This window comes from Canis lupus, chromosome 1, assembly GCF_048164855.1.
Source record: "Canis lupus baileyi chromosome 1, mCanLup2.hap1, whole genome shotgun sequence".
In the NCBI taxonomy this organism is placed as follows: Eukaryota; Metazoa; Chordata; class Mammalia; order Carnivora; family Canidae; genus Canis; species Canis lupus.
Genome location: NC_132838.1, coordinates 94,881,905 through 94,898,079, shown reverse-complemented (window position 1 = coordinate 94,898,079; position 16,175 = coordinate 94,881,905). Strand labels below are relative to the sequence as shown.

The following is a 16,175-nucleotide window of genomic DNA, read 5'->3' as shown; positions in this document are numbered from 1 at the left end:
GCGGGGCCCGGGCAGGCATCGGGAGCGGGAGGCCCGCGGCACGCCCCCCTCGGCCGGCGCGGCCGCGACGCGGGGCTGGGCGGCGGCGGGACGGGCCAATCAGCACAAGTTTGGCCCTCTGCAGTTTCCGTCCGCTCTCTAGGAGGCGCTGCGGCGGCCGCTCGCGGGGCCGTGTCCGGCGGCGCGGCCGGCGGCTGAGGTGGTGGCCATGGAGTGGGGGTCGGAGTCGGCGGCGGCCGTGAGGCGGCACCGCGTCGGAGCGGAGCGCCGGGACGACGCGCAGCCGGGGAGGGAGGCCGCGGCGCGGGAGCCCCCGCGGGACACGTGCGGCGGCGGCGGCGGCGGCGGCGCGAGGACCCGGAAGCGGAGCGCGGGGGGCGGCGGTGGCGCGGGGACCGGGCTGCCCGAGGCGCGCGCCGCGCTGGGGCTGGCGCTCTACCTGCTCGCGCTGCGGGCGCTCGTGCAGCTGTCGCTGCAGCAGCTCGTGCTGCGCGGGGCCACCGGGCGCCCCGGGGAGTTCGACGCCCGCCAAGCCAGGTAGCCGCCGCCGCCGCCGCCTCCGCCCGGCCCGCGCGCCCCTGAGCGGCCGAGGCCCCGGCCCGGGGCGCCCCACCTGCGTGCGCCCACCTGGCCGCCCCGCGGGACCGCCCGGGCTCGCCGGCGCCGCGCGGACGCACGTGGAGGGGGGCGGGGGGCCCGGAGCCCGGGTTTACGGGGCGCGTGCAGCGGGCGGGGGAGGGGCCGGGGCAAGGGCAGGGGCGCGGGCTGGGCTTGCTCGTCGGCCGCGGTGCTGCCCCGCTTGCACGTGGGGGCCGGGCAGTCGTGCCCCCCCCTCCTCTGGAGCAACTTCCACCTTCTGTCGGCCCTCCGGCTTCGCACAGGAGACGGGGAGACACGCTTGTGTACCGAGGCCGCTTTATAGATTCGGGGTGGGGGTGGGGGTGGAGGTAGGGGTGGGGGAGGTGATCACGGGGCGGGGGGCGGCGTAATGCAGAGCCCTTCACCTCTTGAGGGTCACAGTCCTCGCCCCTGCAAGGCTTTGAGGCACTTGTGAAAGAATGCGCATTCAGAATTTTACAATTTCGGGCGGTTCTCGGATTCCCGGGGCTTGTCCTTGGGCCCCTGGTGTGTAAGATTTGGTTGTTTCTTTCTTAAGTTGAAGATGAAGGGACCTTTGAGCGAACTAGCAAAGCTCTGTCAAAGCGCCTACAATCGTAAGCTTAGCAGAGTTTTCAACAGCCGCTGTGTTTTAAAAGCTGCCGACTACAAAGTGCTGGAAGCTTATTTTCTTAAGGGCTTTCTGGAACACACCTCTCCTCCACTCCCCTTTTTTTTCTTTTTTTGCCCACTTGGAATGCAGTGAAAAGACAACACATTTTTGTTGTTTGTTTGTTTTAGGGGTAGGGTTGGCTTTGGCCCAAATTGAAGTTATTAGGCCCAGTGTGCAGGGAGAGGGCTGAGTCCATTCTCAGCAGTGGAAAGGGTTTTTTGTTTTGTTTTGCTTATTTTATCTCTGGACTAAATTGTCTTTGCTCATTGGCTTCTGCTGCTTAGAATCAGTAACCTTGAGGCACCTGTGCAGCTTCGTGGTTGAGCGTCTGCTCAGGATCAGGTGGTGATCCCCGGGTCCTGGGATCGAGTTCTGCCTCCGGCTCCCCGCAGGAGCCTGGTTCCATCTCTGTCTCTGCCTCTCTCGAATAAATGGGATAAAAATCTATATTAAAAAAAAAATCAGTAACCTTCAAGAGTTGGATTGGGTCTGGCCAGCCTTCAGCAGTCATATGTTTAGAATAGAATCCTTGGTCGTTGTATTGCTTTGATTGGGGGATATGAAGAACTTGAGAGTGGTGGGTGGGTGGAGAAAACTGAAGGGAGGAACTCATGGGAGACAAAACGATGGGACCTGACAAGTGATTTTCATAGGGTACCTGAAATAATTAAAGTCGGCCTTTTTTTCATGTGAGAAGTCAAAGAACTGGTTTTCACAGGGGCGTGGGAGGGCACACAGGAAAAGTCCTGGGTTAAGTGCCCATTCTAAGCCTCGTGCTCCTTGTCACTGTTATTCTTTTGGTTGCTTCCAGGGATTATCTTGAACACATAACATCCATTGGCCCGAGGACCACAGGAAGTCCAGAAAATGAAATTGTGACGGTCCGTTACCTCTTGGAACAGATTAAACTGATTGAAGTTCAGAGCAACAGCCTTCACAGGATTTCAGTAGACGTGCAACGGCCTACCGGCTCCTTTAGCATTGACTTCTTGGGAGGTTTCACAAGTTACTATGACAACATCACCAATGTCGTGGTGAAGTTGGAGCCCAGGGATGGGGCCCAGCACGCTGTCCTGGCCAACTGTCATTTTGACTCTGTGGCAAACTCACCAGGTATGGACCTGACTTTTAGTTCTGTGGAGTTATACCTCAATAAGCTCAGATAGCTTAATAACTCCAAGCTGCTTGGGCAGTTGTTCAAGATCATTTGAATAGTATCATTGAGTTTGAGATCCAAATCCCTCACTATTCTCTCAAGTGCTTGCGTGCTTTATTTTTGTGAACGTCAGAGCCAGCAGCCCAGTGACAGGACTTGGAGTGTTTCTGGGAGATCATGGCTGCTTTATCAGTGTTGCCAGCCATGTGTCCCCAAACCTGGGGTTGGGTTCCATCACGTGAATGTTCACTTAGCTTAGGTGTTGTATGAGGGTTGGGGATTTGGGATGAAGGGACAGTTTTTTGCCTTCAAGGGATGCAGGGATTGGAGGGCAGCCCTCCTACCAGTGTCTGTCGGTCTGTCAGGGAAGAGTTTTGGTTTACTAGGAATGCCATAATCTGAGAATATCTTATTAATCCATTAATCTTGCTGTGAAAATACTTCAACAAGATAGAACGTTTGATGTTTAGGATGGTGCCTGACACAATGAATACTTGTAGAAGGAATGAGAATTCCCTCACGTGGACTTATATTTTTAAAAATAAGATTCATGAAAGAGATGTTTTCCATAGTTAGATTTTTAAATAGGGACGAATAGAAAACAACATTTTATAGTGGAATCATAGCATTTTAGAGATGGAGTTGCTGAGGTAGCATCTGTTCACCCCTATCTTTTGTCACAGGAGTAAACTTAGCTGATCAGAGAGACAAAGGTGTCACCAGATGCTGGGGTTCCTGGCCGGGCAGTTCTTTGAGCTGCATTTCAAAGGAAAGATATTATTAGTTTGTAGTTAATGTTCTTTTTGGCAAACTATGTAAACTCTTCTTTGCTCAGTTTCTGATCTGTAAAAACGAGATAGTACTTTTGGGCATGAAAAACTTTTTTTTTTTTTTTGGCTATTTGACTAATATTTCTGGAGTGCTTGAACTTACAGCAGGTTCATATGAATATCTAGAATTATGCAAAAGAGAAAAAAGTTTAATAAAATGATTCATATCAGGATATCTTTAATCAAAAAGCTTGGTAATTGCAAGCATTTTGCAACTGCTTTTTCAAGTATCTGTATACAAACATCTGTTTTATAAAGTCAGAAATACCTTTGTGTGTGCTTAGGGAAACCAGTCTTTTATGCCTGTTTCAAAGCTGTAGAGTAAATGTCCCCCTATTATAATGCTTAAATTCTTGCATGGGATAGATTAACACCATGGTTCTTTAAGAGCGATATAGAAGAAAGACGTGTATGCAAGTATCAGAAACATAGTGCCAGATGTTAGAAATCACATACACAGAGGCCAGGAAGGAAAGGATGGCGATTTTGTGGGTTGTTGGAACCCATTTTTAATTAAGATTTCATAAGAATACCTAGCCAATGATTTCAAGGAAATTTCTGTCAATTATACATCATTAAAAATAGTTGAAAATAAATAAAAATAGCTGAAAAAACACAGTCACTAAATAGACTATCACCTATGTCTTTTTAGTGGATGAACTAAATGAGACATGGAGATATTTTTAGTTTTGAGTTCTTCTCAGCAGTGTATCTTGAACTTTAGGAACTGATAACACTTTGGAATAATATTACCCACAGAAAGGCCTGAAGTGTCTTCTTGGGTATGCTGCATGGCTTCAGGTTGTTGGTAGAAGAGGCCGTGAGTTATCTCAGTGGTGGTTTCAATTTCAGGGTTAATTCTGACTGGAAAGTGATGTCGGTTTACCACCCGCCCTTAGAGATGCTGTCCTCTCACTTCCCATCCCTTTCGGAAAGGTATTTATCCTGAGGCCCCAGGATGACTCAAGTCAGTCTGGCATCTCACTTTTGATTCGGCTCAGGTCATGATCTCAGGGTCATGAGATGGAGCCCCTTGTCAAGCTCAGCCCTGGGCATTGGGATTGGAGCCCGCTTGGGATTCTCCCTCTCCCTCTCTCTCTCCCCACCTCTCTCTCTCTCAAAAACAAACAAACAAAAAACCGGTATTTAATGCTTCACTTCACTAGTCCTGTTTTCAGATGCCAGAGCCATTAAAATAAAGGAACATAAATAGACATATTAACTGTTTAATCAGCCCCAGATATATTTCTTTCACTTTTCCTTTCTCTCACTTTGAACAAATACTTTATTGTTTGCTGTTGATGTTTAAGGTAGCTCAGAGTCTCAAAAGTTAAAAAAAAAAACAGTCATTTCCTTTGGTTGCCAGAAGGTGTGCCTTTTTACTGATAGTTATGTAGAGGTTCTGCTTGATAGTAATTAGATAATGATGACTTTTTTCACTTTGATTAAAATCTAGTGATAACACCAAGACAAAGATAGCTAATAAATAGTTTCTTCTTGAGTAGGAAGGGGGGTCTGGAATTAGCAGTGCCCAAAACAAGCATTTTAGTTGGTTGCAGAGGCTTTCTTTAATTTGTAAAGAGAAGGAACAATTAACGCTGGACATGGACCACGCTGTCTTGTAATCCTCCTAACACACCTGTGAGGTAACTCTCACGGGCCTTGTCTTCCAGACCAGAAGTCGTAGGGTACATAACAGCTGGAATTTACTTGCAGGTCTTTCTTGCTCTGAAACCCACACTGAATTCTGTAGCACTCTGCGTTCCAGCGCGTAAGCCCAGAGATGCTGTTGCCTGGGTTATTACTACACCTTAGCTGCTTTACTTACACTTGAAACTTTTTAGAATGGAAGATTTCAGATTGTACAAAAGCAGAATTATTCACCTAACTTCTAAAGTCCGATCTTGTTCCCACATCTCACACACCCCCCCCCCCACACACCCGGTTATTTTGAATCCAGTCTCAGCCATACTTATTTCTCCGTATTTTGGGTCTATATCATGGAAAGATAAGGATTCTCTCTGGGTACACTTATAACACCATAAATTACCTCATCTAAAAAACTTAATAAGAATTCTTTAATATCATCAAATGTCTAGTCAGTTCCTTTATCTTTTATGGTGCTTTTAAGAAATCAAGGTATTAAAGTCCTCTTTATAATCACCTTTAATAAATATACGAACCTTCTGAATCAAGAAGTGAAGTCATTTGATGAGCGCCTCTGCTTTCTCACTGCTGGGAACAGGGATGCTGTTTAGGTCATCGGTCTCCATTCTTGTGTTGTCTTAGATTTGATATTGTTGTTTTTGTTTCTTTTTAAGATTTTATTTATTTATTTATGAGAGACACGCAGAGACATAGGCAGAGGGAGAAGCAGGCCCCATGCAGGGAGCCCAATGTGGGACTCGATCCCGGGACTGAGGGATTACAACCTGAGCCAAAAGCAGATACTCAACTGCTGAGCCATCCAGGCATCCCTGATGTTGTGTTTGACTTGTTCATTACATGACCCCTTTCATCACATAATCTTTAAAAAAAAAAATGCTGCCCCACCGAGACAGTCCCCTCTGTAAATGTGGAGTGATGTGCAGCTTTATGATTCTGGTAGGACAAGGAGTAGGAAAGGCTCAGTGGCAGTGGGAGATGATGTAGCAAGCTAGAACACCAAAAATGAGAATATTACAAAAGATGTGGAATGAGGAGAGAGAATGGAGCAGATTGCCTGGAATTGATGAGAATGCCACTTTTCAGTATTGAGGTCCACCTAGTTGCTGATTGAACAGACATGTGAGTTGAGTGACTGCTCATGACTAGGCACAGTTCTACAGAAGTCTGAAGGGGAGCCAGACAGGGGAGCCAGACGAGGATCCTAGCCTTCATGGAGTGAGACATCACTGGTGGCTGCCCTTGTCAGCTGATGGTGACAGAGCTATGCTTCTGGTCCTGGAGCCACAAGGCTGCTTTTTTTTCTTTTTCTTTTTTTTTTTTTTTTTAAAGTAGGCTCCATGCCCAGCGTGGAACCCAACACAAGGCTCAAACTCTGAGATGGACGCCTGAGCTGAGAGCAATAGTCAGACTTAACCAACTGATACGAAAACCCCCTTCCTAGCCATGACAGTTCATCCTGTAAAAAGTTTTTTCCCCCCAAGATTTTATTCATTTATTTGAGAAGAAAGAATAGGCATGAGCAGTGGGAGAGGCAGAGGGAGAGAGAGAAGCAGACTCCCCGCTGAGCAGGGAGTCCAACGTGGGGCTCTATCCCAGAACCCTGAGATCATGACCTGAGCTGAAGGCAGACACTTTACTGACTGAGCCACCCAGGGGCCCCTTCGTTCTGTAAAAATTTTAAGATCTGAGGACCAAACTCTCTTTCTGATTTAAAGGTGCCAGTGATGATGCCGTTAGCTGCTCAGTGATGCTGGAAGTTCTTCGTGTCTTGTCAACGTCTTCAGAAGCCTTACATCATGCTGTCATATTTCTCTTTAATGGTGCTGAGGAAAATGTCCTACAAGTGAGATTTTGCTCTTTTTAAATACTAGATTTATGTAATAATGAGAACAGTAATAATAGCTAATGCTTAAGCATTTTGATTATTCATTTGCAGTATCCTAAAACGATAATATTGTATCTGGCAGTACTTCAAAACTTCCACAACCGCTGTGTACCCATGTTCAGTATTTGAAAACTCAGAACAGACCATCTTGTCAGTGTTTGATTCATAAAAGGGCATTGTGATAGCATAACTAACCATCTCGGGTTTTCTGGGACACTGGAGTTGCAGAGATGTTTTGCAGCTGGCACACAGCATGAATACCCGAGCACGAGGACTGTCCTTTCTCCTCTGTTCCGTTGGCTTAGCCTCACACTTACTGAGGATATTGTTTGGCAGCACTCATGGAAATCAGGCTGCCTTCTGTGATGGTGACTTTCCACTCAGCAAACCACATACAGCCATTATGCGTAGAGAAACGGATAGATGTCTTTAGACATTCCCTTTGAAAATTACCTTTGAAAATGATAATTTTTTTATTCTTCCCCCTTATCAACACAGACATTCTGTCTTTAAAATAAGCAAAATAAAGACTTTGATCATTTAAGAGGGTTTAATCTATATTTGTTTTACTTCCTTCTTACCCAGGCCAGTCATGGTTTCATAACTCAGCACCCCTGGGCCAGCTTGATTCGTGCATTTATTAACTTGGAGGCAGCGGGTGTGGGAGGGAAAGAACTTGTGTTTCAAACAGGTATGTGAAGTTGTATTTTACATTTCAGTGCAGTTGCATTGTATACTTTAATGCCATTCTTATTTTTATAAAATTGGAAGCTTTTCGGACTCAAGCAATCTCTGATGAAACAAACATTCTTTGTAAAGCATGTGATAGTTTTACTTTGTCATTGTTGGGGTTTTTAACACGATAATATTAACAGCACCTAATAACTTGCGTAGCGCTATGGGCTAAGTGTTGTTCAAAGCGTTGATCGTATGTTAAGTCACTGAGTCCTCAGAACAACCTGAGGAGTGAGTCCTGTCATGACCACCATTTTGCACATAAGAAAACCGAGCCAGGAGATGTTTCAACATCCGTAAGTTTTCACAGTTGGTAAAAGTTGCAGTGGGATGGACCCTGGGTGGTACAGGCTTGCAGCCCATGTTCGTAACCACTAACCCAATTGTCCTATAAGTGGTGGACTTTGTTTTATCATTTACAGGTGATTATGATGTAAATAATATTAAATGACAACCATGTAATGAATTAAAATGAGAAAATACGCCTGTGGTTAAAGGCTTTAAAATGATCCCCGAGCTGAGTGTCATGGAATTCAGTAATACTTCATCAACCAGGGAAATATTTTTTTATTTTATGAGTAAGCTTTCCTAAGGATGACCAGTTGATAGGTTTTAGGGATAGCACCCATTAAGTTAGTAAGGATCATTTGTCATGTTTCTTAACAGAATTTGCAGTTCTGGGCTTCTTAAATTCTGCTGTGGGAAGTTCCACACCATTTTCCCTGGTGTGTTAGAAATTTGGATAGTGCACTTTAGCCAGACACACAGCATTCAGTAGAAGTTCTGTAATGGGGGTGCTGGAGATGGGCCAGGAGAAGTGAGTAAGCTGATAGAGGAGCTCTCTAGTGCCCTTTAAATACCCGGTATCAGTTAAGATGTGCTAAGTGCTAATTATGTCTGTGTATATCACCTAAATGGTGCTGTGTTTTAATATTCTCCATCCAACTTATTTTAGACGTTTACCCTTCAAAATGGGCATATGTTTTTTACATCAGCTAACCTCTGAGAATCTCAAGGTCGTGAGATGAGAATGTGCTCCTTTCTAACTCTCAGATGTTTCTGTTTGCTCTAATGCCTCACCTAACTCAGGAGAAGCTGGTTCTGATATCTGTGGGGCTCAGTAGGGGCCTCGCTATTGTCCGTGGCCCTCCTATTCTTGGGTTCTGTCAGGATAGGAGGGTTACATGTTGAACAACCGCAACAAGGAGCAAAAGGAAATTCTGTAAGCAGAGCTTACTGTCGCATCTGTTACTTACACTGCATCTATCCTCCAGTGAAAATGTCAGGGCTCCACGTGGGCAGGAGTGTGTCTCTATCTTTTCTCTCCTGGGCCTGTACTCTGTTAAATTCTCAGTTGTTAGCACTGACTCCTGCACTCCTAGGACCCAGATCAAAACCAGGCCTAAGGTTTGGACTGTACCTTTCCTGAATTTATTCTGTGCATCTATATTAACACATATGTATCCTGTGCATACATATTAATGTATTTTATTCATATGTAGTCCAGAGAGGACTAGTTAGATCTAGATCCAAGTTAATTTCTTCATTTACATTTATTGAGTGCCCACTTTTGCTAGGTGTGACTAACCTACAGTCCATGGTGTTTTTACTAAATATAGATAGTTTTACATAAAAATCATATACTTGCATACATTTTGGATGTAATTGTATTATCTGGAAAGATTTAAACTACAGTAGCGGTCCCTGCTGGCTGGTGAGTGTTACGTGGTGGGTGACACGAGTGGAGGATGGGGCCAAATGTGAAAAGCCAATTTGAACTCTCCATTGCTCCATAATTTATTTATTTATTTATTTATTTTTAATTTTTATTTATTTATGATAGTCACAGAGAGAGAGAGAGAGAGGCAGAGACACAGGCAGAGGGAGAAGCAGGCTCCATGCACCGGGAGCCCGATGTGGGATTCGATCCCGGGTCTCCAGGATCGCGCCCTGGGCCAAAGGCAGGCGCCAAACCGCTGCGCCACCCAGGGATCCCAATTGCTCCATAATTTAAAACCAGAATGGTCATTACTGCTTTACTTACATTCTTTATAGTTTTCTGTGTTGTTTAAATTTTGGCATTGTATTTGAATCATAGTAAAAGCAAAGAACAGACTTGTTACTAATTAGCAATATAAAGTTGCCCCTTGAACAATGGGGTGGGTAGAGGTGCTGATCCCCGGAATGGTTGAAAATCTGTGTGTAACTCTTGATTCCCCCAAAAACCTAATTACTAAGTAGTCTGCTGTACACCGGAGCCTTACTGATAACGAATAGTCAATTAACATATATTGTATGTTGTGTGTGTTGCATGTTGTGTTCTTACAATAGAGTGAGCTAGAGAAAACGTTGTCAGGAAAATCATAGGAGAAAAGACACAGTATTATACATATTTATTACAAAAAATCACATATGAGTGGACCAGCACAGTTCAAAGTCATGTTGTTCAAGGATAAACTGTATGTACAATTTAAAAAGTTTCACTCATTGGAAAATAAATTCTTCACCCTTCAAAACTGATTTTGTCTGGAGGGACATCCTGCAGAAGATTTGGAGAGAATATCCACCCTCCCCCCCACTCCCACCCCGAGTTTTTATGCCTAGTTCTCCCTTTAGGTTTTGGTAGCTGCTGCTGGCAGCTGAGCTGCGGGCCAGGCAGCTTTCCGGGCGTGCTGACATTCTAGCAGCTCTTGGGATCTCCCTTCCATGGGCCAGTGCCCACAGAAGCCTGGCTTATTTGCAGTGATGGCTTTCCCAGGGCAAGGCTAAAGCCTCCAGGATGTGGAGTCCTGCGAGGTTGCCCCGTCCTCAGCTGCTTCGACAGGCACTTGTCCTGTCCTGGAAACGTTTTGGTTAAAACAGTTTGTACTCACTAGTGTCCATTGTCCCTTCAGAGAGAGACTTTCATTCAGGGGGTTTTTAGTGACTGGAATAATCATCACTACCTCGTTCTGGAAAGAGCCAGAGTGCATGAAAGAATGACTTAACTTTATCAGACTAGTGATTTATGTCATGACCTAGTAAGGCTGCTTTAATAAGTTGAAGTGTTGTAAAATCCATTATTTAAAAATTTAATCAGATTAAACCAGTAATAAATGTCCCCTATGAAAAATTCAGATACTGCCAATCTCAAGTAGAAGCCCAAAAGCAGAGGAATCACAGAATTGTTTTTTTTTTCTCTTGTGAAAAATATCGTGCCCCGTGTCCTACCCCAGAGCAAACCAGTTTCACAATTTAGTCCGTATTCTTCTGGAATTTTTTCTATACACACACATTAATATAGTAAGTTAATATATCTTAGGAAAATGGGATCCTGTGCCATTTGCTGTTTTATAACCTGCTTGAGATTGCATTCGTTTAAAACTACAGCTCTATTGAGGAGTAAGCCGCATACCTTATAATTCACTCATTTAAAGTAAAACTCAGTGGTTTTTAGATCTCTTCACAAAGTTGAGCAGTCATCACTGCAGTCAACTCTAGAATCTTCTCATTACCCTACAGAGAGGCCCCACACTCACTAGTCTGGCTTTTTTCAATACATATGATGTTTTCTAAGGTTCATCTATGTTGTAGCACATGTGAGTACTTCCTTCTTTTTATAACTTGAATTATGTTCTCTTGTGTGGATAGCATGCATTTTGTTGATCCATTCGTCAGGTGATGGACATTTGGATTGATTCCACTTTCAGGCTATCAGGAATAATGCTGCTGTGAACGTTTGTCTGTAATAAGTCTTTGTGTGGATGTATGTTTTCCTTTCTTTTGGGTGGATACCTAGGTCAAGTGGGTAAATTTAAGTTTTTAAGAAATGCCAAACTAAGTAGTAAAGCTTCGTTTCAGAAGAAATATAAATTCAGAGAACAGTAAGAATTTTTTAAATATTACTTTAGTTTTTGAATTTTTTAAACTTTAGATTTGCAGAAAGGAAGTAGAATGTAATACTCAGGGCTGATGGAACAGGCAGTGTCCTACACTGTTGGTGGAAGTGCAGATTGATGTTTTGGGGCAGTCTGGCAGTAGAGACCACTTTAGAAAACATGCAGACCCTTCTATCTGACAAGACCACTTGTAGGAATTTATCCCGTAAAAATGCACATAGATGCATAGATCCGAGTACTGTATAGTCTTCTCGGTTTTTTTTATAAGACTAAAAACTTGAGAATGCCTTCTAGGTCCATGCACAGGAGACCAGTTATATTATGGTGACCTAAACATTTCTCCCCTCATCCAACCACTGCTCATTTTTCTGTTCCCAGCTATTGCAAAACTCCTCAGGAGTGGAATTGCTTGTCTTAGTTGGCTCCCATAGCATCCAGCACAGGCTCCAGCCAGAAGGCAAGTTCAGATCCCAGCCATAGGATGCACCTATAGCAAGCACCCTTGAACAAGTCACAGATCTGCATGCTTTGGTTCTTCATCTGTAAAAATGGGATAGTGTTTGTATCTACTTCTTATGATTCATAACCACAGAGTAAAACCCTCAGTTCTATAATTTCTCCTGTAAGAGTTCCTTTTGCTTCGTTCATGTTACGGGGAGTAGCTCACTCAGGAGCTGACCGACTTGCCCATCCCAGTCTCCTGAGACTTCCTTTTTGTATGGGAACTTGACCTGTAGGCCTGAGGGGGAGGTCAGTGCCAGTTGGGGCGGGGCTGGAGCGTAGGCACACAGTAGTCGGATCTCTATGGGGGTTAAAGACCGGGTGGTGAATATTTACAAACCGTCAGTTTCTTTCTTGCTGATGGGTCTTACCTTTTTCACAAGTACTAACATTTTAAGTGTCTTTATTTCCTCTTTCATGAATTGTGAAAGAAATGCACACAGATCTGCATGTTCAGCCTGATGAATTTTTGCAAATTGAATATAATCATGTAACCAGAACCCAGATCGAGACTGAGAGTATTGAACTGCACTCCAAGATCCTCCCCTGTGATTCCTGCTATTCTGACCTTTGTCTTGGCAGATTTAATTTTGCTTGTATTTGAACTTTCTATAATTGACTCCCACACTGTGTTTTCTTTTATGTATGGCTTCTTTTTTTTTTTTTTTTATGGCTTCTTTTTTACCTAGTATCAAGTCTGTAAGACTCATCTGTCTTGTGTTTAGCAGACTTCATTCTTTTTTTTTTTTTTTATTGCTGAATACTATTCCATTGACAAGAATATCCATTCTACCGGTGATATCAGATTGTAGGTTTTGGCTCTTATGAAGGGTGCTGTTATGAACAGTCTCATAAATGGGACTCATGTATGTGATGCACACTTCAAATAGAATTAGTTATAACGTGGATATGTTCAGCTTTGGGAAATACTTTTGGTAGATAACTGCCATACCTAGATATGAAAATCCTAAATATTAGCCAACTAAATCCAGCAAAGTGTGTGTGTGTGTGTGTGTGTGTGTGTGTGTACTACACAGTACTCGGATCTATGCGTCTATGTGCAGTTATTTTACGGGATAAATTCCTACAAGTGGTCTTGTCAGATAGAAGGGTCTGCATGTTTTTTAAAGTGGTCTCTACTGCCAGACTGCCCCAAAACATCAATCTGCACTTCCACCAACAGTGTAGGACACCGCCTGTTCCATCAGCCCTGGGTATTACATTCTACTTCCTTTCTGCAAATCTGAAGTTTAAAAATTTTAAAAACTAAAGTAATATTTAAAAAATTCTTACTGTTGGGATCCCTGGGTGGCGCAGCGGTTTAGCGCCTGCCTTTGGCCCAGGGCGCGATCCTGGAGACCCGGGATCAAATCCCACATCGGGCTCCCAGTGCATGGAGCCTGCTTCTCCCTCTGCCTGTGTCTCTGCCTCTCTCTCTCTCTCTCTCTCTGTGTGACTATCATAAATAAATAAAAATTAAAAAAAAATTCTTACTGTTCTCTGAATTTATATTTCTTCTGAAACGAAGCTTAACTACTACTTAGTTTGGCAGTTTCTTAAAAACTTAAACATAAATTTACCCACTTGACCTAGGTATCCACCCAAAAGAATACATGTGTATGTATACACACACACACACACACACACACACACACACACAAACAAGAACATTTTCCAGCTGAGTTGAGCATATTCCAGGAATACAAGATGTTTCTTTTCCCTGTATCAGCAAAACTATTCAGTTTATATATATTGCAAGATGATCACCACAGTAAGTCTAGTTGACATCCATCATCAGTTACAAAATATTTTTTCTTGTGATGAGAACTTTTAAGATCTACTCTTTTAGCAACTCTCTAGTATATAGTACAATATTATTAACTGTAGTCACCATGCTGTACATTGCATCCCGGATCTATCTATCTTTTTATATATATGGCTTTTTTCAATACATACGATGTTTTCTAAGGTTCATCTGTGTTGTAGCACATAGTGAGTACTTCCTTCTTTTTATGACTTGAAATATATATATATATATATATATATTTTTTTTTTTTTTTTTTAGTTTTAAGTAGTCCCTGTACCCAGTATGAGGCTGGAACTTGAGTTGCATGCTCCACCCATTGAGCCAGCCAGGCACTCCAAGACTGACTTATCTTTTAACTGCAAGTTTGTATCTTTCAACCACCTTCACTCATTTCAGTTCCTCCTCCCCTGAGCCCCCACCTTTGGCAGCTCTCAGTCCATTCTCTATAGCTATGAGTTTTTGTTTTCTTTTGTTTAGATGTAACATATAAGTGAGATCATAATGGTATTTACTTTTCTCTGTATGACTTATTTAGCATAACACCCCCAAGGTCTGTCAATGCTGTGGCAAATGGCAAGATTTCCTTCTTTTATATGGCTAAATAATATTCTATTGTGTGTGTGAATAAGATTCCATGTGTGTGTCTCTGAATAATTATTCCATTGGAACAATATTCCAGTATACCATCAGTGGTATATATACCATTTTTATTCATTCATCCATTGATGAACATTTTCCATATCCTGGCTGTTGTGGCTAATGCTGCAGTGTACATGGGGTACATACTCCTTTTCACAGTGGCTGCTCCAGTCTGCATTCCCCTTTCTCCACATCCTCACCAACACTTATTTCTTTTCTTTTTGGTAAAAGCCATTCTAACAGGTGTGCAGTGATACCTCATTGTGGTTTCGATTTGCATTTCCTGGAGAATGAGTGATGTTGAGCATCTTTTTGTATACCCATTGACTTATCTGGACATCTTATTTGGAAAAATGTCTATTCAAATCTCCTGCCCCCCCCCCTTTTTTGCTATTGAGTTGTAGGAGTCTTTATATACTTTGGATATCAACCCCTTTATAAGATATATGATTTGCAAATACCTTCTCCCATTCTACAGGTTATCTTTTAATTTTGTTGATGGTCTCCTTTGCTGTGAAGAAGCTTTTCAGCTTGATGTATTCCCACTTGTTTTAACTTTTGTTGCCTTTGTTTTTGGTGTGAAACCCAAAAAAATCATTGCCAAGACTGATGTTGGGAGGTTATTACCACCCATTTTCTTCTTGGTTTTGTATTTTCAAATCTTTAACACATTCGAGTTCATTTTTGTGTGTGATATAAGAGAATGGTCCAATTTCATTCTTTTGCATTGTGGCTGTCCAGTTTTCCCAACACCATTTATTGAAGAGATTGTCCTTTCACATTATATAATTCTTGGCTTCACATAAATTAACTGAACATGTAGGTGTGGGCTTATTTCTGGTCTCTCTATTCTATTCCATTGATGTGTATCTGTTTTTATGCCAGTCCCATACTATTTTGATTACTGTAGCTTTGTAGCATAGCCTGAAATAAAAAAGTGTGGTGTCTCCAGCTTTGGTCTTTCTCAAGATTGCTTTGGCTATATGTGTTTTTTTGTTTGTTTGTTTGTTTTTGTTTTTGTTTTGGTGCTTCCATAGAAATTATAGAATTGTTCTATTTCGTGAAAAATGCTGTTGGACTTTTGATAGGGATTGCACTGAATCTGTATATTGTTTTGGGTAGTATGTACATTTTAACAGTATTGGTTCTTTTAGTCCATGAACATGGAATAGCTTCCCATATATTTGTTTCTTCACTCTGTCTTATAAGTGTCCTATAGTTTTCAGAGTACAGGTCTTTGACCTCCTTGCTTAAGTTTGTTCCTAGGTATTTTTTTTTTTTTTGGTACAACTGTAAATGGAAATTGTTTTCTTAATTTTCTTTCTGACAGTTCACTATTAGTGTATAGAAACGTAACTGATTTTTGGATTTTATATCCTGTAACTATGAATGGTTAAATGAAGATGGTTTAATATATGAAAATATATGTATGTATTTTACCATAGTAGCATAATAAAGGGGAAAAATCACAGTCGATAATCTCAACATAATTAGGTAGATAAAGAACAAGGATATATTTCTTCATAACAGTGCATATATGATGCTCACAAAATATGACAATATAAAACTATGATCTAATGTTTTTTATTTTTTCCAATTGTTCCAATAATGATATAGCTGGGTTTTTTTAATTCAGAGTTCCAATCCAGGATCAAATAGCATTTGATTGTCATGTTTTATTATAAACCTGTCACAGTGATTATATAACACACACATAAAAGTAGAAAAGTGAAAAACTTAACCATGGTAAGGTGAATACCTCTGTCTCCCTGTGGATGCAAGGACCTAGACTCTCAGATCCAGCTC

The 16,175-nt window shown here is 42.4% G+C and overlaps 1 protein-coding gene across 2 annotated transcripts in view; it reads left to right on the top strand.

Annotated features, from left to right (window-relative positions):
- Positions 1–205: 205 nt before the first annotated feature.
- Positions 206–16,175, top strand: part of ERMP1 (endoplasmic reticulum metallopeptidase 1) — a 40,870-nt gene continuing 24,900 nt past the window's right edge. For both annotated transcript variants that reach the window (XM_072840684.1, XM_072840695.1), the window contains exons 1-4: positions 206–537; positions 2,082–2,383; positions 6,640–6,767; positions 7,395–7,500. In XM_072840684.1, coding sequence (XP_072696785.1) covers positions 209–537; positions 2,082–2,383; positions 6,640–6,767; positions 7,395–7,500 — 865 coding nt within the window. In that variant the 5' untranslated portion in view covers positions 206–208. The remainder of the gene's footprint in view (positions 538–2,081; positions 2,384–6,639; positions 6,768–7,394; positions 7,501–16,175) is intronic.